This window comes from Tamandua tetradactyla, chromosome 2 (genome assembly GCF_023851605.1).
Source record: "Tamandua tetradactyla isolate mTamTet1 chromosome 2, mTamTet1.pri, whole genome shotgun sequence".
Classification (NCBI taxonomy): Eukaryota; Metazoa; Chordata; class Mammalia; order Pilosa; family Myrmecophagidae; genus Tamandua; species Tamandua tetradactyla.
Window position 1 is genome coordinate 151,759,664 of NC_135328.1, and position 23,862 is coordinate 151,783,525.

The 23,862-nt window shown below is 43.5% G+C and overlaps 1 protein-coding gene across 7 annotated transcripts in view; it reads left to right on the forward strand.

Annotated features, from left to right (window-relative positions):
• Positions 1 to 23,862, forward strand: part of SYTL3 (synaptotagmin like 3) — a 139,774-nt gene that overhangs the window by 85,057 nt on the left and 30,855 nt on the right. For 6 of the 7 annotated variants that reach the window (XM_077149386.1, XM_077149388.1, XM_077149385.1 and 3 more), the window contains 5 exons: positions 4,775 to 4,826; positions 5,952 to 6,018; positions 7,537 to 7,615; positions 11,610 to 11,734; positions 18,724 to 18,858. In XM_077149386.1, the coding sequence (XP_077005501.1) occupies positions 4,775 to 4,826; positions 5,952 to 6,018; positions 7,537 to 7,615; positions 11,610 to 11,734; positions 18,724 to 18,858 (458 nt within the window). The remainder of the gene's footprint in view (positions 1 to 4,774; positions 4,827 to 5,951; positions 6,019 to 7,536; positions 7,616 to 11,609; positions 11,735 to 18,723; positions 18,859 to 23,862) is intronic. The other variant, XM_077149390.1, reaches the window with a different exon arrangement.

Consider the following 23,862-nt stretch of genomic DNA (forward strand, 5'->3'; position numbering starts at 1 on the left):
GATTTATTCTGTTTGCAGTGTGTTGGGCTTCTTGGATTTGTTTATGTGTGTTTTTTATAAGGGTTGGGAAATTTTTAGCCATTATTTCTTCAAGTATTCTTCCTGGCCCTTTGCCCTTCTCTTCTCCTTCTGGGACACCCAGATGCATATGCTTACGTGCTTTGTGTCGTCAGTCTGGTCTAGGATTTCGTTATTGCTTTGGTTTGTATAAAGGCTCTTCTTTGACGGGGGGTCATCAGTACAGGGCCGGGTACCCGTGCAGGGGGTACAGACCGTATCCAATATGCCTTGGGATAGGGTCTGGAAAAGCTCCCCAAAGCCATTTTTTCTTGCAGTTTATGGCCTGTGCAGCAGATGGCACTGTTCAGTTACCTATTTCCTCTCTGAATCCATTAAAACAGTGGCACCCATCTGCATCACATGACGCTGGAGGTGGGTCTGAAACTGCAAGGATCCCATGTTCTCACTCCACTGGCTAATATCTGTGTTGGGTTGTGTTGGGTTGTGTCCCTCTTTACTTGGGGAAGAGGACTCCTGGTCCATCCCAGGTCCCAGTTCACAGCTGTCCACCAGGCAAGCATCCGGCCACCCGCTGCTGCTTCCTTCAAGGGCAGGGACAGGCACCAGGAGCCAGGGAGGGAATGACAGTCTCTGGCCCTGGTTTTTAATTCTCTTTGTTCCACACTTCCCTGTTGTACTGTCCTCCTCTGTTTCCTGGATCCCCATACAGTTGATTTGGACAGTTTCTGCCTGGCTATTTGCTTCTTTTGGGAGAGAAGTAGGTTCTTACGTTCCCTCTCTAAGCCTCTATTTTGGAAGCTCCATCTGGGGACCTTTGTGTTCAGCACTCCTCGGTGGCTTGTGTTCTGCCCTGGGCCCCTGTTGCCTTGGGCCTCTGTGTCTTGATATGCAAGGGGAGATATCTGACTGCTGTGAGAGTATTTATCGTCTGTGTGGGAGGTGGAGGGATTCTGGCTACCGTCTCTGGGCACTTCCCAAGCTGTATAGGACCAACCGAGGGCCAGCGAAGAGGACTGGCTGGTCTGGTTAGAAATTTTCTACCTGATATTTTTCTCTTTATTCAATTCGGCGTTTGTGGAATCTTTCTCCCATCTATACCTTCTTCCGGAGTTCTAAGCAAGTGATATTTGTCCTTTTTTTCGCTGAATCTCTGGGGAGGTTTTCTCAAGGGATGTCTTAGTGACCATGTTGATGATGTCACCTCCAGCCGCCCCCCTGCCATAGTCCTTTCCATGAGCCTCTCAGACAGTCCTTTGTGTGGGAGACTCTGGCCCATAGTTGATGGTAAGTGTTTTCAGAGAAGCATCAGGATAAAAACTGTCTGCGACCTCCATGGGCAGCAAGAGATCAGTAAGCACCAAACGGCTCTGTCGGTACCTTTGCCTGGTTACTTGCTCTTGGGGCTTCTCCAAGGGTCTCCTTCAGGTCCCGCTTCTAGCATCATCTTCTGTCAAAGATAAACTAGAGCATTTAAAAATTTTTGTTAACGTTTATTCAGGCATCAAAAGATTCATGGGTTCATCAAACCAAAACTGATAAGGTGCTCCAGTCCTTGTTTTTTGAGGACAACTTCATTTTTGTTTTAAGCAGGGTGAGATACACATGAAAAATATGAGAAAAAAAGTATTAAATGAAGAAATCTTAGATTTTTAGGCACATGATCACTGGTTTAAAAGAGGTTATTTTCTCCCCCTAACTTTTTAATGTGAACATTTTCAAACATAAGCAAAGGTAGAGAGACTAGTAAACCCACAGATTTGTCATCCTTCAGTTATCCTTTCTTTGCTATGCTGATTGGTCCCCACCACCTTGCCCCTATTGGCATGCTTTTGGCTGGGTGCCTGGCTTTAGAGGCAAGTCATAGTATAAAATCCAAATTTATAAACTTTGTGGCTTTGAGTCCGTCATACACTATCTTAGTTTGCCCAAGGTGTTATGACAAATACCACACAATGAATTGGCTTAACAGTGTGAATTTATTGGCTCAGTTTCAGAGGCTAGAAGTCCAAAATCGAGGTGTCAACAAGGCCATGCTTTGTCCCCAAAGCCTGTAGCATTCTGGTTTGCCACAGTCTTTGGGGTCATCGGCTTCCAGCTGTGCTTCTTGTCACATGGTGATCTCTCTCTCACCTTGTATCCGCTCTGACTGTATCTGACTTCCAGGTTCTCCCTTCTGTGGTCTTCTCTAGTTGATGTCTCAATGATGTTCAAGTCTCTTCTGCTTATAAAGGCCTCCATCATTCCATATTGAAGTGCTTCCTGTTTCAGTCCCCACCTTAACTGAAATTCACATCTTCAAAAGGTCCTATTTACAAATAAATCCATACCCACAGGAACACGGATTAAGATTAAGGACATACCTTCCAAGGGGGAACATGACTCAGTTACCACACATATAGTATCTCTGAACTTTGGCTTTCATGTATTAATTGGGACAATGACCCTTGTTGATGATCCAAGAAGCAAACTCACCTAAGTGCTCTGCACAGTGTTTGTTATACAGTAAGCCTCAATAAATGTCAGCTGTGCATTATGGAAACAATTCTTGGAAACTTTGGGAACCTTCACTGACAGCTATACCTGCTCTTGGGCAAAATGGTGCTGCCCATTAAAGCCACTCACCTGTGGGCCACTAGAGTAGAAGACCAAGGAATGGCCTCTCCTGTAAGCCTCCCCTTGCAACAGCTACTCAAGTCTAACCAGGACCACAGAAAGTAAAAACGGGGTACTTATAAAAGATGCCCCTGGTAAGAAGTAACTGAGGAACAGGAGGGCAGAGGAAGTGAAATGGAAACAAACACTGAATTGAACCAAAGCTGTAGAGGGCGGTGATTCTCAAACTTTAACAAACAAACAAATCACCTGGGACCCTGGTTTTCATGCAGAAAAGGATGGTGCTAAAGCCAACGGCCACAGACCCTGCTTTGAGTTGCAAGGACACAAGACAAACTACAACCTATTAGGCTAAATTCATCCCACAGTGGCTGTTTTCATGGGCTAGAGTTAAGTACTTGTGACAGAGAACATATGGCCTGCAAAGCCTAAAATATTCATTCTCTTATCCTTTACAGAAGTAGCTGACCCTTTATATAAGGATGCCTGTTCCCAATGCCCCGACAGCTGCGAGGGGGCAGCAGAGAGCTATCTGTGGGGTCTGCGCTGAGGGCAAGGCCTTCTGGAGAAAGGTGGAGGAGTATTTGGGAATGAGATGCAGGGGGCCTAAACTGAGCTTTTATAGCAGAGGGTCTGAGATAGAGGCCTGAGGCAGAGATGCCAAGGGGAATTAGGTCCTGGAGATGAGGTGGGTTTCACACTGAGTATAAAGGCAGAAGCTAAACAAGGCCTCCTAACAAGGGCAGTCAGCAGCAATTTGGCTTTAGAGTGGAAAGGCCAAGTCAGGGTGAGGAGGTTTCAGAGGCCACATGGGGCTTGAACTTCAGGCAAGGCAATCGGGAGCCATTGAAAGGGCCTCAGGTGTTAGAGTGATTGCATCAGGCTTGGGGACAGGAATTAGGGCTTTGGTGGCTGGGCCTCAGGGGAAGCTGTTGCAACAATCTAGGGCCAAGATGAAGAGGGATTCAATGAGGCAGCATGGTAATAGGGTGACAGGGGGAAGCAGCCCTGGGAGATCCTGGGAAATGTCTCAGCCCATCTGTGATCAGAATTCAGTCTTCCTAATTCCGTGTTTTCAACCCTAGGACAAAGCTGGACAAACAGTGTTGCTACTTTTTTCTCCCACTCTTCCTCTCCCTCCCCTTATCCCTCTCCCTCCTTTGTTTTTCTCTGCTTTCAAAGCGAGAACGATGCAGTTGGGCTGGCTCCCTTTTTGCTTCTGGCCTGGGTATTTTCTTGAAAGTAACTTCTGTGAATGTCTGATTTCACCCATTGTGAGCTGGTTCTACTGGTTTAGCTCTCAGCCTTTGGGTGAGGCCTCTTTTTTTTTTGCACATAGACAGGTCTACTAGAAATTTTAGATGTGATTTCTAAGAGCTTATGTCCTACCTGGCGCCAGCCCCAGTGAGGGGCTACTTCTCTGTGGGTTGCATGACCCAGAGTCAGCTGGGATGTCAGCTGCACCCCTGCTTTAAGCCTTGGGGCTTGATATTAGGGGCAGATATGGCATCAGACACAAAGTCCTCCTTGCCTTTCTTGATGTTACGATTCCTATGCTTCGGTCTCGTGGAGGTGAAGCTAATGCATGCATGTTTCCTTGGAATGGATTACAACCTTCCAAGCACACAAGACATGAACTGGACTGACCTCCTCGAGGGCCGGTCAGTTGGCTTTGGGCTGTGTGGGTTGGCCAAAGCGAAGCTGTCGGAGAACTTCCCTGAGGAGGAGAAGTCTGCATTGCAGCCTCTGGGTGGGCACGGGCTGACAGCTGCAAGTGCAGCTGATCTGGAAGCGTTGTGTTTGGAGAACTGTGGACATAAAACCCCTTTCCTTGAAACAAAAAGAGTACTATATCTGATTCAGTCTCATTTAGGAAATTATTAGTCTCTATAGCTAGAAATAAGCAGCTTACATTTTTTAAAAGATTAATTTAATCTCCATAACAACAAGCATTTAGAGGAACATGTTCATTCAAACTATGAAATGTTTCCAAAGGACAAATGGAAGCTTGGAAACGAGATACTTTCATGTTAACCAGTTTTAGGAAATCCACTCCAACATTAACTTTTAATAAAAAATACTGTTAGTGGAATATAATTTAGAGACCATAACAAATGACCTTTATTGGTATCTCTTACAGGCAAACATGAGACGGCTGGGGCAAAGCTCTTGCAATCTTATCAGGAATTGAGGTGAGTGTTGAAACAGGACAAGTTGTCCTGGGGCCCGCAGGGCAGGAGCTCAAAGGACACCCTGGAAGAACTTCCAGATCTTTTGACTTTCAGATGTCAGTCTTCTGGAATGTAACCTTCCTTTTTTCTTAAAAATGATAAAGTACTTGGAAACAATTCAAACAGATATTTTCAGAATCTTATGGAAAGCCTCCTAGGAGACAGAATAGTATTTTCTTACTAAACATTTTGTTTTGTTTCTTAAATTTTCCTGACATGTTGTAAGGAGACCGAATATTATTTCATTCAAGGAACTTCTAAACCAAATATTTGCCTTTATTTATCATTCCTATCTCCAACACCTTATCCAGTACCTGGTGCCTTTAGAGACAGGTAGTAAACACAGTGGAATTGATTAATGGTCTTAGAGATTTTAACTTCTTTGCACAAAATTCTAAAAAACCTAGCGGTCTTGCAGCTGGCAACAATTCACATGCCTGATTACAGTGAACTTTATTAAAGTATTACTGAAAGCTGCTCACCAGCAGCTGTTTTTTGGCCCATAATAAGATTTTTTTAGTCTCAGGATTTTTTCATTTTTCACTCTCCCAATTTTCCCACCTCTTTTAGCACAGTCTTCCAGTTCTTCTCATAGTTGACTTTGACATTCAGAACATTTTTTGTCAGTTCTGCTGATGTGGTCTCCACTGAGAGAACATACAAATTCAGATGGAAACACATGCAAGAATTCTGGGTTTCCAGAACAGCTCTGGTGGCTGCTGTGTCTGGGGCACCCCTGTTTTAGAATGTGTGATTGGAACGAAGTGCCCAGATATTAGGTATAACGCTTATTACCCACATTCAGATACCAGCATATTCGGGTTCAGTATATTCTGAACCATATCTAAGCAGGACTGCTGGATCCTTTTCTAAAAAAGTGAGAAAGTTTTAATAAAAGAAAAAACAGAAAGAGCCAGGAGCTTGAATTATAGGATAATCCTCTTGTAAAAAGTGAGAAAGTTTTAAAAAAGAAAAAGCCAAGAGCTTGAATTATAGGATAATAATGCACTTTTGTCTTTTAGTAAAACTAATATTTATTTGCAGAGCTCATAACATGTTCCTTATACCTGTATTTTTCCTTGGCAGCAAAATTTCTGTGGTTCCTCCTACTCCACCTCCTCTCAGCGAAAACCAGTGCAGTGGCAAGACTGGGGTAATGCATCTGTTCGTTCTGTGTGCCTCCCTAGGGAAGGGGAAAATGGAAGGGAAATAAAGGAAGGAAGGAGAGGTTGGGCCACGGACCTAGCAGCAAAGGGATCCAGCTTTGGAGTGAGTCACAAAACAAGGCAGAGAATGAAGACCCTGAATTGAAGGTTGGGAGATTCTCTGCTTCTGCCATCATTCCATGACCCTGTAACCATCTGCCGTTTTCAATCTACCCACCTGCACCCAGCATCCTGGTGTCTTTTTGTCTGGCCATTTCACTAGTTCTCTTTCCTAATTATGCCTTTGAGTGTGTGGCTCTGGATAGGCTGGTGTGTGTCTGGGGGTAGAGGGGTCTCTGTGTGTCTAAAGGGAAATATAGGCTGGTTCAGAGGTGGGTGAGAGCGAATGTCTGTGCAAATGTGTGGGCCCCTTTTGAGTGTTTGCAGGCTGTGCTGTAAAGTGGACCAGGATCATTTCTGCCCAAAGAAATGGGGCTTCTCCCTGGCTGTGCCCCACACTAGTGGAGTGATTGTGAGGGTTTCCCACCCAGCAGGTGGAAAGAGTAGTACTCATCTGGCTTGTCTCCTATGGCTGTGGTGAGATGTTGAGATAATGTATATGATGGTACTTTGAAAACTGTTAAGTGCCATGGAAACATATGGTATTGATTCCTTTCATTCTTATTATTCTGTGAATGAAAGGGAGCCACTCTGTACATTGGAGAATATGATAGAGAAATATGCGTCTGGTGGTGAGAGAGAGAGAAAAGATGCACATTCTCTTCACAATATCACGCTGAAACCCAGAGTGATCTTCAAAATCCTGTTCTGCTCTTTCTCTGAGATTTTAAATTCTCCAAGGTTGTTTGTTAGCATACCTGTTCCACACCACTGTGCTCAACTCATAGTTATTAGCTGGGTGGATGGGTGGGTCAATGGACAGATGGACGGGTAGATGGATGGATGAGACTGGTAAAGGGAAGTGATATCCATTCTGTTGCTTTCTCTTCCTTTTTCTTCTTTCTTCTGCTTTGGGAATGCAATTCCTTGACCCCAGTATGATCACCCTGTGTCTACTAACCATCCCTTAGCCCTTATGCCATATGCATTCCATCCACCTTGCCTTCCCTTCTGTGTGGATTCAGGGTGGGGTTATAAGAGAAAGGAGGTTCAACAAGCAGTCATTTTCTTGGGTACAGTTTTTGAACCAATGAACAGTCACTCATTATTTCTAAGAGGCAGTTGTTATCAGCAACAAATTGATAAAGCCCCTTCCCAATGTGTATCAAAATAGAGTGGAGAGAAGCTGAGTAAAGAGGACACCTCTCAAAAGGACTGAGACCCTCTTCACCGCCAGGCATGTGTGCATACACCCGGGCCTTCAGGCACCCGCACACACCTGCATACACCCGCGCACACCTGCACACACCTGGCACTGATTTGGGGTTGGCAGTCTAGAGACCCCTGGGGCAGACACAGGCCATCAAGCATAATTCTTATTCTCTCTCCCTCTGTCTTTGTTTTAGTTACAGGAACTTGGTCAGTTTAAAGGATTTAATAAGTCGGTGGAAAATTTGTTTCTGTCTGTTACCACCCACATGAAAAGTAAGTGGATATCTCTTGATGTGTCCATCCCATAGCCCACAGGCCTAGTCAAGCAGACTGGCCAGTGGCCGTGCCCTTGGCTGGGACTGTCCCTGGGACAGGACTGCTCACTTTGCTCCCTGGGTCCTGGGGTCTTCTGGGGGGCAGCCCCATTCCCTGGCCCCTTCCCTCTTCACTGGCAGAGCAGGCCTCCAGTTCCTTTGTGGAAAGAGGAAATGGCACTTCAGTGCCCTGGACTCATGTAAGGTCCGCCTACTTCTACCAAAACCCGTCCCCAGCTCAGAGCCAGGGGGAAAGGAACTGGAAGCCCAGACATTGAAGCTGGCAGGGATTCCCATTCTAGATTTGCCAGAGGACCAACAAAGAAACCCCAGTGATAGGATTACCCTGGATATAAAACCAGAACGCTCTGGGCCTTCTGCGCCCAATATCTGACTCTGCATGGAATTACTCTTCCACTCTCCTTTACTCCTTGGTAAAATTGTTTTTTCAATAACCAGTAATCAAGCCAGTAGCAGGAGCAAGTAACCCAGAACTACCACTGCTTAGAATCTTGTCTCTTTTGGTGTTCTTTCTGCTCAGATATTTTCTCCCCATTTATCTTTCTTTTTTTTTTTTTTTTTGGAGTGGGGGCATTTGCAGGCTCCAGGAATTGAACCTGGGTCTCCTGCATGGCAGGCAAGAATTCTACCACTGAGCTACCCTTGCACTGCACCCGCCCCACCCCCCCGCCCCCCACATTTATCTTAAAATGCAAGTCCTAGGTAACAGACCCCATCTCTTGCCTCCTAGTATGCCCAGAGCCTGCCAGACTTTTAGAAAAGCTACTTAATAGGATTGGGGTGCTTTCCGCATCCCATTTCTCTTTCACTGGGTTTCTGTTTGGCCTCTATCCATCATTCCTTCTGCAGCCGTTGCATATGGATGGGCTCATTTTTGTACCATCCATTGGCTCTGAGACAATCTTATTATTTGATTTTAATTGGTCATCTGTATTCCCCAGGAGCTGTCTCAGCTGTTGTGTGATGATAATCAAAGTCAAATCTCTGCTCTTCAGATCAGCAGACACAATGTCTCATGCAAAGGGTTATGTCCCTTTCTCCTTCAGACGGGGGAAGCGGCTGAATTTCATGCGGCCTGTTTTGCCGACAGAGCTCGGATGTTTTAATGTTACCCGCACCCCCACCCCACCACCTCCAGGCTCTGAGACGGTGTCCCACACCCTGTGCCCATCAACCTTGGACACGAGGTTTCTGATTGCAGCCACCACGGGCACTTTGACCCTTCTGGACCTTTGCTACATCTTTCTAGATATGCAGCCACTACCCAAATCCACACGGCCTGCGTTTGTTCGAACCCCCCTACCCCCCACTGCTGCTGTGTCATTAGTGCCCGCGACTCAAAGGAGGCAGGCAGGTACGCTGGATCTTGTTGCATCCTGCACTTGCCTTCTGCCTGGCGCCTGGACCTACACAGAGGCAGGCCTGTGCATGTGCACTGTTAGTAAAGGCCCACCCTACCCACACCCATCCTCCCTTGTTTGAAATGTTGGTTACAACAGTGGTCGACAAACCCAGGTGGGACCCTGGAGCTAAGGCCTGGAGTGGACTTTGCAGGAGCAAAGCAGCCTCCCCCCTCTGATACAGGAAATTAACTTGAACCCTTTACCTGCTCACTGCCCTTGGCTGCCCCTCCTGCTTGTCCAGGCTTTTGTAGATCACAGGACACTGAGGTCTGGGCAGTGTCACAGACGCATGACACAGAGGCAGAGATGGGAAAACCTAGCTTTCTGAGGTCCTGGGAAGGACCATCTACTCAGGACCTTCTCTGGGGTGCATCCTGCTATTTCTTCAGGATGGCACACGTTGCTGCTTACACCCTGCATGGAGCTCCCACCCCGGGACGTTTAGCAACTTAGAGGGGCTGATTCATAATTCTTCAGGTTTTGAGCTGATTTTCATGGGTCCGTCTTTATTTCTTTTTGCCACCTGTTTCCTTATGTTCTTGTGGGAGACGAAGTAAGATAGGAACCTGTGGTCAGACGTGGTAAGGATGAGAAGTAGCACCCCAGACTCTTTGGGGGCACACATGACTCAGAACACCAGAGGGAGCCTTGCTCCTCAGGGGGTTTGAAAACTGACCCAGAATTACAAACTCTGATGGCTGATGTGACCCAATGAAGTCAATCCAGCCAAAAGAAATTACTTATTCCAGTCCGTTTTATCAGTAAATTTCTAGGTGATGTCAGCATAATAGTCCCCCTTAGAAAGTGAAGAAGAAATAAGAAAATTACCTTTTGCTTCAGGAGAACCTGAGCTTCTTTTGCTTCCCGTTCCTTTTCATCCCCTTATAATACCGATAGGTAGGCCTACTTGTTAGATCCTGAATTGCTCAGGGAGACTTTCCTACTCCCCAGTGTGTGAATTTAAATGGACTGAATGAAGGCACAGGCTTTGGGGTGAGAGCTGGTGAAAAACATCTCCTGAAGACTTAGAAACTGGAGTCATGAGCCCCCTGCGCAGCCCAGGTTGGGTGTCAGCTGGAGGAAGATTTCATTGGTTTTATCTCTCTGAGGGCCTGGTGTGTGCCAGTGCCTTTCTAGCTGCCAGGTATGGAAAGGCAGCAGTCATCGGAGGCATCCAAGGCAGCATGTAGAGAATCAGGATAAATGATCCACAGACTTATCCCCTGGGCAGTGCAAGAGAATGAGGATCCATGCAATGCCATTGCAGTGAGTGGATGAGGTCAAAAGTCAAGGGCTATCCAGTAAGGTAGTTGCTGGCCCATGTGGCTACTGAGTGTCTTAAATGTCTCTGGTTTGAATTGAGATGGGCTCGAAGAGCCAAATGCAGCCCAATTTCAGACTTGGAATAAAAAATAATATAAAACATTAATTTTAATTAAGATATTTTAGTATTTTTATATGTATAAACAACACAATTTTGGCTCTAAAAGAAAACTAATTATTAAAATGAATCTCACCTATTTTGTTTTACTCTGAAAAAATTTTATCCTGGCGAAAGAGAAATAACATAAAATTTGCCATCTTAACTGTCTTAGGTGTGCAATATTACATTCTGATGGCATGTGCCACGGTTATCCCCCGAAACAACTGTCTGTACCTGTGAGCATTTCACTTTTTTAATGTTAATTAAAATGTTAAATTACTTCCATGGCTCACAGTGTATCTCTATTGGACAGCATTGCTTCTGGACTAGTTTCTTAAGGTTTGCGTTTGATAGAAACAAGGGTCTCCTGGGGAAAAAGAAAGTCATTTCTGGAGGGAGAGTTCACTTTTGGGGGTGTCCTGTCATTTTCTGGGTGTGCCTTCCTCCTTTCTCACTTCATTCATCTTTAGACCATGATTATAGTGCAAAAATAAACAACAAAAATGTTTTTTGTCAAGTCGTCTTTTCTGGATTTGCAGGTTAAATGTGGTTATAAAGATGCTCAGAAGCTTCCTTGTGCTTTTTTTCAAGGATTCAGGAGAAATGGTATTTGGGTGTAAAAGCTCTGTTAAGCTCTAGGATCTGTCCTGTTGCAACTTGTTGAAGGGTGCTTTGAAAACTATTGATTTTTTCTTTCTTTGCTTTGTATATATATTACATTATACAATAAAAAAAGTTTAAAAACAAATCTCTGTGAGCAACTCCAGAGAAGCCTGCTTACTTGGTAGGCTGCTTTCTCTTGTTTGGATAACTATACACGTGTACGGCGTGAGCAGGCGGTACTGAGTAACTTGGGTCACCCTGCCTACAGGGCCACCCATAAAGGCACCCCAAAAGTCACCAGCGCACAGTACCTGCTGACTCTTCCTCTCACCACCTCTGCACCACCCACCTAGGAGAGGTTACCTCTGCCCCTCTCTCCACTTTTTCCTCCTGGAATTGGGATCACCCTTGTTTGGGTTGTAGGGAGACCTTAAGGATGGTGACCCAGAGTCTTGGCAAAGCTGTGCATCCCCACCTGTCATCTCCTTGTGTTTGTTTTTTAGAACTCTCCAAGTCCCAGAATGACATGACTTCTGCCAAACACCTCCCAGCCACGGGTCCCGGGCAGTGTGCGGGTCGGACGGAGCGGAGGAGCCGATCTGACACTGCCATCAACATCACCACCAGGGTATCCCGCCCCCCACCCCAGGCCTCCATGCAGCCGCGGTCCTGCTTTCCTGTCAAGGCTTCCCAGCTTGTTCTCTCTCTTGATTAATATTTCCTTTTATTTTACAGCCAAATAGTAAGCCCTTGGGAAACAAAAAATCATTATAAGCCCCCCTTCAGAGGGAAGCTTGACTCAATGAAGGTCAAAATTCAAGGTCATATTTGGAGAATGGTTCAGACAGGGAAAGGCTTGGATGGAAATGTGAGTCCTTGGGACTTCTTGGTGTCTTCTGCAAAGACAGAAGGGCTCATTCCCAAGTTCTGTGAATAACCTCACCGACGGTCCAGAGGCTCTCCTACTTCCATTTGAGACCAGCAATCTTTGGTTACGATCTTTGTCTTTGATTGAAATTATTGAAAAAAGAGGCACTACATAATCATGTAAGATCATGAGGGAGATGCTTTCTCCAAATACCTAAATGACAAGAGAGGGCTCCCCTAATAAAGTCTTGTAGGGAAATAATGACTCTGGCTTTTCACCAGGATTAATGAATCCCGAAGCAGGTGTGCTGGGGTGCAAGGAAAAACCGGTTTTAGCATAAGAACATGAGACCATCTGGGTTCTAGCTGAGCTTGTAGCTGGGCTGTAATGGGCACCCCCACCAGGGTGGTCACAGGCTTGAGAGGACTGGCTAAATGGTGTCACAGGCCTCCTTCTCTGTAGCTGTGCATTCAAAACTTTCCCAGACAGCCTGTTGTTCAGGCGAGGTGTGAGGTTAGTTAGCATCACTGCCCTGCTGGAAGGTCCACACAAACTCTCTAGATTACAAATCCTGCCTCCATTTGCCACCCTGGTCACCTTTGCCTTATCACCTGAATGCTCCGAGCCTCAGTGTGCAACTCTGTAAAATGATAATACCTGCTCTGACCAGCTCACAATGTTTTTAGATGCAAGGAGATAATATATTATCTCTTGCTACTGAAACTATCTATACATATCATCTAAACTGTTAGCATTTATTATTATGTGCAGGACTCTATGATAAAAGCTTTACATGGAGGTTCTCATAGTATCCTGACAACAATTTTGTCATCCCCCTTTATCAGTAGGGTAACTGAAGTTTACAGAGATTGTAACATGCTCAAAATTATACATCTAGGTAATAGTGGGCTGGGATTTGAACCTAAAGGATCTTAATTTGGATCCTAAACTCTGGAGCGGCAATATGCCCAAACTTTAATAGGCCCAAGAGTCACTTGGAAATCCTGTTACAATACACATTCTGAATCCGTAGATCTGGGGCGTGGCAGGAGATGCAGAATTTCGGATGCATCCCTAATATACTCCTGGGTGAGCAGGTAGTGCTGACCCTGCTTGTCCTTGGGCCACACTTTTAGCAGCGAGGTATCTAGAGAATTTACAATGTGTCTGAAAAGTCTTTGAAACTTGTAAGTGCAAACAAACGTTAGTCCACACTAACTTTCCAGAGGCCATGTCAGCACCATCCTAACTGCCGTCCCTGGACTCCTGCTCCCCTAAAGGGAAGCAGATTCAGTAGAAGGTTGTCGTCCATTTATGAGACATTTTCTGTATTCTGGGCTTGATGAGAGCATTTCTTTACATACTTCATCCCATTGCATTCTTACAAAAATACTGAGAACAGATATTGTTGCCCCAATTATAAAGATCGAGGATCTGGGTTTTTAGTGAAAGGCTAATCAACTTGTCTAATATGGCAGAGCTTGTAAATGAGAGAGCCAGGATTGGCACCTAGATTTGCATGATTCTAAGTTCTAAACTCTTAGCCTCTTTGTTATATGCCCTCAAATTAGGAAGACAGATGGAGGTCGCTGAAGAAAAGGGGCTCTGGAAGGGAGTTCTGAATAACTTGAATAATTGTCTTCCTTCCCTGAATTGGAGGAAGCCACTCTTTAAACAACACTGTGAGATTTGCACTATCACTGTCCCTATTAAAGATGAGACACTGGGGCAAAGAGATGACTAAAGGGGAGAACGTGGTTGGAAGTGATGAAGGCAGGAAACACAGCCTGCTCCAAAGACCATGCCCATGGCTTCTGCTGTAGAGGAGTCAGCACCAGGGCATTCCAAGAGAGAAAGAGAAATGGGTCTAGGTGGCAGGGTAAATGCTAACTATCATGTTCGCCATCTCTGACGTGATGTGCTGTGTAGTGGGGCATTCTAAATATCCAAAGGCAATTTGGGGCATTCTAATGGTTATGTAACATATGATCCTTGACACTTAACCTTCCTCTACTCCATACACACTTGGAGTAGAGCCTGTCAGGTGACTGCCAAGTTTGATGGCTCAGGGAGTTGAGGGATAGAAGCAAGGGATCACCTCCTTTACCCATGCAGCCTCCCTAAATCTATGCAAACACACCCAATTCACTGCCATACTCTTGGCAGGACAGTGCCTTACCTCTCTGCAGGAATTCTCTCTCCCCGTATTCATTGAGGATGTGGCTGTTTTAAGGCACACTTTAGTAAAATGTTTATAAAGTTCCAGCAATCCTGGCATGTCTATAAAGACTAAATAATTATTGGGTTAAATATAAAGAGTACCTCTTTAAGTTGAACACTTGTCAGACTACCATAGCTGGTGACCTTACAAAAATTGCACTCACACTTTCATTGGAATATTTTGGAGTATCCCGTCAACATCAACTACACGATGCAGTACCCTTGGGAAGTAGAGGATACAGATGCCACTCTACAAGGGGACTAAATTGAGGCAAAGAAATAGTAGATACTTTTCCTCGAGTACCATAGAGAAATGAGAAGGCTGCTCTGCAACTTTTCCACATCCCTCTTCTGGCCATTGGGTTCAGGCTGCCTGTTCTGAAATATGCCTGGGAAGGACCCTCCTTTGAGCAGTCTGGGCCAGGAATCTTTAAGAAGTGAATTCTTGTCACTTTCCTTGTGTGACTTCCTGTGTATTCCAGTGGGATTTTATTGCACACGTTGGTGTGTAGTTGATATGCATTGGCCATAACTTTGCACCTATGCCTAACCCTTTTTAGGAAGGAAACATAAAAAGCTGTTACGAGTGGCTATTTCTGAGGAGGGGGACCGAGGGCATAGGTGGACGAAGAAGAGTTTATTTCATTATAAGCCTTTGTATGGTGTGAACTTCTCCCCCTTGGGTACCTGAAAGCTAAAGAAACTACCTGATCAACCACAGGGCACGGTTTTCCTGTACAACTTCTCTTTCCCCTACCTGCTCATGCCGCCCCAAAGGCTGAGCAATGGGAGGAGAGGAGAGGCTGCAGCTTTGTCTGTAAATCCCTTCATCCTCAGATTTAAAGGTCCTAGGAGAGGTGGTCTCCTTTTCAACTGGGATGGATCATCACACACATCCTATTGGCCAGGCCAACTCTGAGTGTTTTTCTGATACCTGAGTCAGTGACGATGTTATAAGTGATCCTGAGCTGGAGCCTCTGAGTGGCAGCAGTTGCTCTTTCTTCTCTTATTTCCCTACATTCTTAGGTAAAATCAGCAAAATTCCCAAACACAGCTGTTACTTGCTTCCAGGCATTCAAAAATGTGATCAAATCAACCTAATATTTATTGATCTTTCATGGTATAATATTAAATATAATAAGTTCGTAGAGTAGACCTCTTTCGGGGCAATAATTCTGGCCAACTACCAGATATCTATAAAAATACGCTGAAAATTGTTGCAAAAAAAAAAAGCCACCTGTCGTAGTCACGCTAAGTTGCCTTTTGGAACTCGATGCTATTGAGGGCATCAAACTTGACAAATTCCTCCAAGTCCTTCAAAATCTACTGTGAGAGAGTTGAACACATAAAATTTCAAGTTGAATTCTTGGTCAAGATAGGCATGTTCTTTATTATGTTTCTAATAATTCTGAACTATTTATATTTTCATTTAAGCGTCATCAAAGGTTTTTCAGCGTCCTAACATATTTAAAAGCATAATCGTCTCTAGCTGTGAATTTAACATGCCGTTAATTTCAAATAATCTCTATTTGAAAGAACTTTGCCATCAATTTTTTTTGTGACTGAGAATATGTTGCCTTAAAGGAGACTGAATTAAATGGTTATGTATTGAAAATCTAGGAAAGTCAAAGCTTTATATTAATATTTAGCCCCAATTTTATTCTTTTATGCCCATATGACATCAGTTTTCTCGCAGGACTGTTCCAAAACTTTCACGTTCTCCAAGGCTCCACTCCCTGGACCTTCCTCAATCATTTGATTGAGCCCTCACGGAAGGAGAACCCTCCAGCATCTTCCTCCTACTTTGTATTTATCTGCATTGTTATCCATCTTTTTCCTCTCAAAAATGGACAGACATTTCCAAGGTGGATCTCTCCACCTGTCTTTCGGGTCTCTTCCTCTTTGCTTTCTTCAGTGACCTTATTCCATCAACTTGTAACTCTGAACTTTCCCTCTCTGATCATTTCTCCTCAATCTAAAAATATGCCCCACTCTTCCTCACCCTAAAAAATAAAGCAACGTCTTTTGAAGGGGTCTGCGTCTGACTGCCTTTCCATTTTCTTCTCTTTACAAAGTTCTTGAAAACGTTGTCTGCTCCTTTCCCACACCCACCTCTTTGTTTCTGATTTCTTTACTGTCTGCCTTTCCCCCTTACTGCTCGGTGAGACTCAACTCCTGGAGGCCCCCAAGGAGTTGCTGATTGATAAATGAAGTGGGCGATTTTCAGTTGTCCTCCTCAATCTGTTTGTCACATTTGACACAGTTGACAACACTTCCGTTCTATTCTATAATTAAAAAAAAAAAGCTTTTAGTGTTTTTTCGTATAATAAAACCTATGTCTACTCACTACTGAAAACTTTGAAAACAGACAAGAAGAAAACATCTGCATGATGTCAACCCCTGTGACAGCCATATGCAACACATATAAACGCATTGGTGGCATGCGTTGCATACACATTTGTTACTTGATTTTTAAAGATCTAGCATTATGATTTTCTCATTCCATGTCAGCAATCTATTGTCACTTTTAATAGTTACTTTGTAGAGCTTATCACTCATGCTGCCAATTGCCCTCCTCAGAGGTTGACTCAGTTTACACGACACCTAGCAGGGAAGGCGTGAACCCATTTTCCAGCACTCCCTGCCAGCACTAAACTTCATACTTTAAAATATATGTATTCACCAATTTTTTAAAAATTACATTTATTTAATTTCAGGTGAGGTTTTTCTCATACTTGCTTTTTTCTCACACTTTTCTCTCCCTTTTGAACATACTTCATTCTTGAAATCTCCTCCCTGTTTCTGGCTCTTCCAGCTCTCCATCTCCTTACCTCGCTTGCCTCGTCTCCCCTGCTGTTCCCAGTCCCATTTTCTCGGACAATCTCATGCATCACCTGCATGCTTACAACTTCTGTGCCCAGGTCTCTGGCCTGGCCTCTTGACTCTCTTCACTTGCACTGCTTTTAAGCTGGTGTGTGCACATGTCCTGTACTTGACTGTCTTGGGGTGGTCAAGACTCTTAACAACTGCTCTACCTCTCTGTCCTTTCTTAGACACCCTTCAACACCCCACTCAACACAGTTCCCATTGAAGACTATCCCAGATGCCCCCATTCTCCATCTCCGATTTCCCCTACTGTACTTGGCTAGTTCCTTTATTTTACCATGTGTTTATTTCACTTACTAGCTAGGGAGCTCTTGGAGAATGAGTAGACATTGTACCTTCACCTTCTTTTTCTTTTCCCTTTCCTCCCTATCCCTCTTCCTACTCTCCCTCTTCACAAGACAGAGCAGTGACTAGAAAATAATGTTGCTTAACAAATGTCTGTTGAAATTGAGTTGACCTTCTGGAGTTTGGATGTAATCACTTCTCTCATTAATAGTCTTACTTGGTATTTTATTCCTAAAATTTATGGGTATCGTGCAGTTGTCCTATTTCCTGAGTTCTACTTCCAACCCAGCATCAGACCGAAAAGTCTCAAATTGGAAACTTTGCATCATTCAGAAAAGCTTCCCCACCTTGCCCGTTGTGGTTACTGCTCTATCCTAGCACTGCCCAGTAGGACGTTCTGCAGTGATGGAAATGTTCTCTGTGTACTCTGTCTCAATTCAATAGCCACTGGCTATTGAGATGTGGCTAGTGCAACTGAGCAGTTGAATTTTTAACTTTTACTTGATTTTAATGAATTTAAATTTAAATAGCCGCAAGTGGTTAGTGGCTACCATGAGCATATTAGCATTAAAACTGTCAGGCTGAATATTGTATTTTGTGTGATTAGATCCCTGGATCAATATTAAGCCCACAATTTGGGCTTCATCTTCTTTAAGATTTTTACTAATCCCTAACTAACTCGCCTATCACCGATGGACATCCCAAAGCTTTATCCGGGTCCTACAGATGTGTGTGTGTGTCCATTTACCCAAACCCAACTTGCGTCACCTCTTATTCAGTGTTTTAATTTTTTTGCCTGTCAAGCACATACCATGCAACAGATTGACTTAAATGTTGGGAATTTGTTGGCTCATGGTTTTGAGGATAGGAGAAGTCCAAATCCAGGCGGTACTTTCTTCACAAAGACTGGCACTCTGGGGCTGGCTGCTGACAAACCTTTTTTCTTCACTCCTCTATCACATGGCAATGCATATGGCAGCCTCTCCTGGCATCTCTGTTCATTTCCAGTTCCACTGACCTTCAGCTTCTGGTTCCTCCCTCTGTGGCTTTCTCTCTCTGTATGTCTGAATTTCATTTCATTTATATATGTATGCAAAGACTCCAGTGATAGGACTGGGTTGGGCCATACCTTAACTGAAATAACCTCAATAAAATGGGTTCACACCCACAGGAATGGATTAAGTCTAAGAACATGTATTTCTGGCGTATGTCACTCTAAGCCTCGACACTCAGCAAGTGGAAATTGACATGTTAGTAACATAAGGCAATAGATGCAGGCTGTGCTTGTTGAAGTCACCATATTTGAATACCAAACTGAGACATAAGCTATGATATCAATGTTCTTTTTCCTTTTCCAGAAGGCCAGCACGCCAGATATTCGGAAACCTCTAAATCAAGAGGATCCCAAATGCTCCACTCTCCCTATCTTGAAACGAGAGGATAGCTCATCCAACCCAATGTCCAATACTTTATTCTCTGGTGGCTCAAGACATGTAAGTTTTCTCTGAATACTCTTGACATAGGATCTATGGTTGTTATTATGACACCAAATTGGATTGGCAGGCAAAGTGTAGGAGCTAACCTGAAGCATGACAATGGAACTTGGAGGTAATATTTTACTTGGGTTGGGAGCTAGGGAAAAAACATGCTATACTTTGGTAGTTATTGTTTTTTTTTTTTTACATTTTATTGTGAATATTTTCAGACATATAGAGAGTAATTAAAATAAAATAATGGTGTCAATGAGTAGTTTTTAATTTTGAAGATGTCTATTTTATGGAATTTTTCTCTTATGCTTATTTCTGTGTCTTATCTAAAAAATCTTTTCCTTCCCATAAGTCATGAGAACATTCACCTGTATTTTCTTCCAGAAGCTTTATAAAATTTCAACTTTTATATTTAGGTCTGTGATCTGGTTCAAATTAATTTCTGTGTGGGGTGTAAGGTAGAGGTTGAAGTTCATTCCTTCCACTGAATACCCAGCTATTCTAGTACCCTTTTTAAAAAGCCTTTCATTTCCCCATTGACTTTGGTGCCTTTGTTAAAAATCAAAAGACCATGTAAGCATGGGTCTTTTCCTTGCTTTCTATTTTGTTCCAATGATCTATTTGTCTACCCTTATGCTAAAACCACTTAATTGGCATGACATGATTACTGTAGCTTTTTAGTAAGTCTTGAAGTCAAATAATATCAGTCCTCCAATTTTGCTCTTCCTTTTCAAGATTGCTTTGTGATGTTTTAAATGCAGTCTCTGCTTATAGGCAGGCATTTTCATTCATTTGCTTGTTCAAAAATATTCATTGTTTGATTACTTTATGCCCAGAATTGTGATGTATAATATGTAGATGGAAAATTGGATGACAGGTCGTGAGGTTTCAATTATAATCAAGCTCTTTAACTTATTATATGGCCTCAGGCCTATAATAAAACCTCTCCAAACTTCTAAGTCCTCATCAGGGAAGTGGATATCAGACTTGTTATTTTTATTTCACTGGATTTCTTTGAGAAGAAAATAAATGTGCAGATTCCTTCAGATCCTGCAGAAGTGATGTAATACGATGGGTAAGGACCCACACTAAAGACACCAACTTCTTAAGTTGAAATTTCTGCATCTCTGGTGGCAAGGAGTGTATCTCTGTGTCTTAGGTTGGTTGTGTTTCACTAATATAATGTCAGGCTCAGATAATTATCAAGTATTCCCTCTACCTACATGTGTGTACAGTAAAGCATTCAAAAGTCATGGCAGAAGTAGGTAAGAGCCATGCATTGAAAGAAAGCTAACATCCTTGACTTCCACCCACTAAATGCTAGTAGTACCTACCCACCCCCTCACTGGCCTCCTGTGTGTAGTTTTACCCCCATTAAAACCACCGCTCACATCCTTGCTACTCAAAATCTGAGGTCCAGCAGCACTGGCATCCCTGGGAGCTTGTCAGAAATAAGACTCTTGGGTCCCACCCCAGATCGAGAGAGCCAGAATCTGCAATTTAACCAGAGTGCCAGGATATCCCTGTATCCATTCAAGTTTGAGAAACACTGGTGGGGCGCTGGCAATTTCAAACCTTGAGTAAAGTATGCAACTTGTTAAGAATTCTTTAATAATCTAGGTCTCTGCAGACCAGCATAGTAGCTATTTGCCAAACGTGACTGTTGAGCACTTGAAATATGACTAATCCCAAATGATATTTTTCTGTGAGTGTAAAGTAAAATACACACTGGATTTTGAAGACTTAGTATGAAAACAAAAATGTAAAATAATATCTCATGAATCATTTTTATATTGATACATGCTAAAATGATATTTGTATTTATTTTTATTTTTTTATTTGAAATGATAATATTTTGGATATATTGCTTCAATAAGATATACCATTAAAATAAATTTCACCTGTTTCTTATTTTCAATGTGGCCACTAGAACAACTTAAATGACATATTTGGCTCATATTATATTTCTGGTGGACAGCTCTGACCCTAAATACCTTTACTGTACATTAGATAGCACCTGAAATAAGAGGTCTTTTCCTTGGATATCTGCAAAATGTCTGAAATGTTGTGTGAATAGGCCTGTGTACACTCTCCTAGGAAGAAAGTTCATTTTTTCATCAAGTTCTTAAACACATTGGTTAAGGACTAGGGTTCGGCTGTCAAATGCAAAAGCCGTTCTCAAATGTCCTGACACAGAGGCCCCCAGGCCCTGCTGAGGTAGGCACCATTACCTTGGAGGCCAGAAGGCTGAGTGCAGCCACCCCCAGGCCGTAGCAGAGTGGGGGCCAGCAGTTCCCACTGCTGAGGCCTCAACCCTCTGCTTCTGGGATGCCCCTGTCTTCCAGGAGACTAGGGTCATGAGAAGTTTGGAATGGCCCTACCAGAGCTCCTCAGAGCTTGGGGAAGAAGGCTTTACCATTTTCTTAATGACTAGTTGTTTATATTTGAGAATGTTCAGAAAGATGGAAGCATTAGAGGTAACACTTCTCTGAGGACAAGGTAGGCAAGGGCGGGTCTGGAACATTCTCTTCTAGGGTTGAACATTCTCTTCTGAACCCTGTGATGAGTTTGAGACAGTGGGAGCACAGGAGTGGCTTCCAAGACTCATCTGAAGGTCTGCCCTAACCACAGGTGAAGACAGGACTCCAAGGAATCCGGTCAACATGCACCTTTGTCATGGTCTGGGAGGGTGGAACTAACCCTGCAGAGGGAACTCAAGAGGCTGATTTCCCAGGGCTCCACTAGGCTCCACCTAAGCTCCTTTATGGGACAGGATCATGACTTTGACAGAGCCAGCTATATGGCATAGGATCTACCTTATGATGGCCCCCAGGTCCTACATGGTCTGTCCCCTACGCCAAACCCTGTTCTTACCTCATCCGCTACCACAGTCCACCAGGCTCAATCCACTCAGCCACGCTGGCTGCTGGCTGTTCCTTTAACCTGTCAGACACACTCCTGCCTCAGGGGGTTTCTGTGTCTTGTTTTCTGACTCTGGAATGTGGCTCCCAGACAGCACTGTGGTTTACTCCCTTCTGCTCTTCAAGTCTTTGCTCAAACATCCTCTTCTCAGGGAGATCCACCCTCCCAGCCTGGCTGGGTTTGCTCAAGCTGCTGGAATGCAGTATACCAGAAATGGGTTGGCTTTGACAGTGGGGATTTATTAGCTTACAAATAATAGCTCTTTGACGATGAAGATGTCCAACTCAAGGCATCAACCAGATAACTGGACTTTGAAGACAGTCTGCTGGCATCTGGGACACCTCTGTCACATGGGAAGGCATGTGGGCTTATCTCTCTCAACTCTCTTGGCTTTTTCTGTCCTTTATCCTGTCATAAAGGACTCCACCTTGAGTGAGGTGGGTCACGTCTCAAATTGAAATAACCTAACCAAATGTTCCCACCTACAAAAGGTCTGTTCCCACAGGACTGGATTAAAAAAACATGGCCTCTTCTGGGGTACATGACAGCTTCCAACCAGCACAAGACCCTGTTTTGTACTCCATCTCTTTTTTCTCCGCTTGTGCTTCTCCATACTCTTAACACCTGCTATGCACTCTCTACGTGGGATCTGTTGTTTATCCTCTATTCCCACCTCCCCGCTGGAATGTAATTCTCAAGTGTCTAGAGCAGGGCCTGTCACTAAAATGGCACTCCACAAATATGTGTTGAATGATAGAATTAAACAGTGTTAAAGCTAGTTTATTGAAGACCTCTGTGCTAACTGTTTTGTTAGGTGCTTCACCTCTCAGTTATTCTCATGGCAGCGTTGTGATAGATATTAATCGCTTTTTGCTGAGTTTTACAGGGGTTATGTGACTCGCTAAGGTTGTACAGTAACTGGCAGAACCCTGATTCACCCCTGGGAGCTGTGAGTCAGAGACCAGGGTTTTGAACTGTCCTATATGGTTTGTTGAGGTCTTAAATTGAGTGGTTTTCCTGACAGACCCAAGTAGGTTACCACCCTGGTTCAGCTTTCCTCCCCTGGGCCCAATCCAACCTAGAAAACTTTTAAGAGTTAGGGTCAAATGATGTTGGATTAAGAAGATATGGGTTAAGTGCATTCATGCTTACTTAGTCTTTTTGTTTCTTAGCATATTTACTCTAAGTCAAAGTGTAAATTCAACAGAACTCTCCATTCCCATCCTTTCTTCTAAATTTTTCGCTAATTTATACCCTTAAAAACCTGTAATTATTATACTGAATTATTTTGCCTTTAATTGAAACCTGTTCCTTTGGAGCAAAGCCATGTTTGTGTGTTTGAGGAAATGGAATTCCCACAAAGCAAATGACTGGTTATTGCTTCTTGCTCAAAGATGTTGCCTGTCCTTCTGAGAGATATTTATATTCCCTGAGAAACAGGGACTTGAAGCTAGGAAAGACTTATTAAATTTCCACTTATTACAAGAGTAGGATTACAAATGGGCAATAAGTGGGAATATGTCAGCCTCCCAAGTAGTCAAATGAGTACAAAATTGAAACAAATTGCTATTTTGTTTGAGCAAATTTAAAAATTTTTATTCCTTAGTGTTGGCAAGGAATAAGGAGAAGCAGGCGTTCCCGTAAACTACTGAGTGAACATCGATTGTTACAGCTTTTGTGGAGGGTAATAATAGGACTACAAACCAAAACCTTTAAAAATGCATGTTCTCTTTAGCCTGGCATTTCAGTTACAGGAAACATTCTTTAAAAGTGACCATGACTGTTGCCAGATCTGTGCATCCTTGGATGTCTGGGACAGCACTGTTTATGAGAGTTTAATTTTGAAGAATTGGAAACAACCAAAAGGCCCACCAGTAGGTCAATGGTTAAATAAATTATGGTCCACTTACTCAGAGGGAAACTTTGCAGCTATTAAAGATGATGCTGTTGAAGAATATTAATATCATGGAGAATATATGTCAACAAATGAAAGACATAAGGTTACAAATTAATATTATGGTAGGTCATGTTTATAAATACAGAATACTTATACTATAGACCTTGAAAAAGACCGCAAAAGATTATATC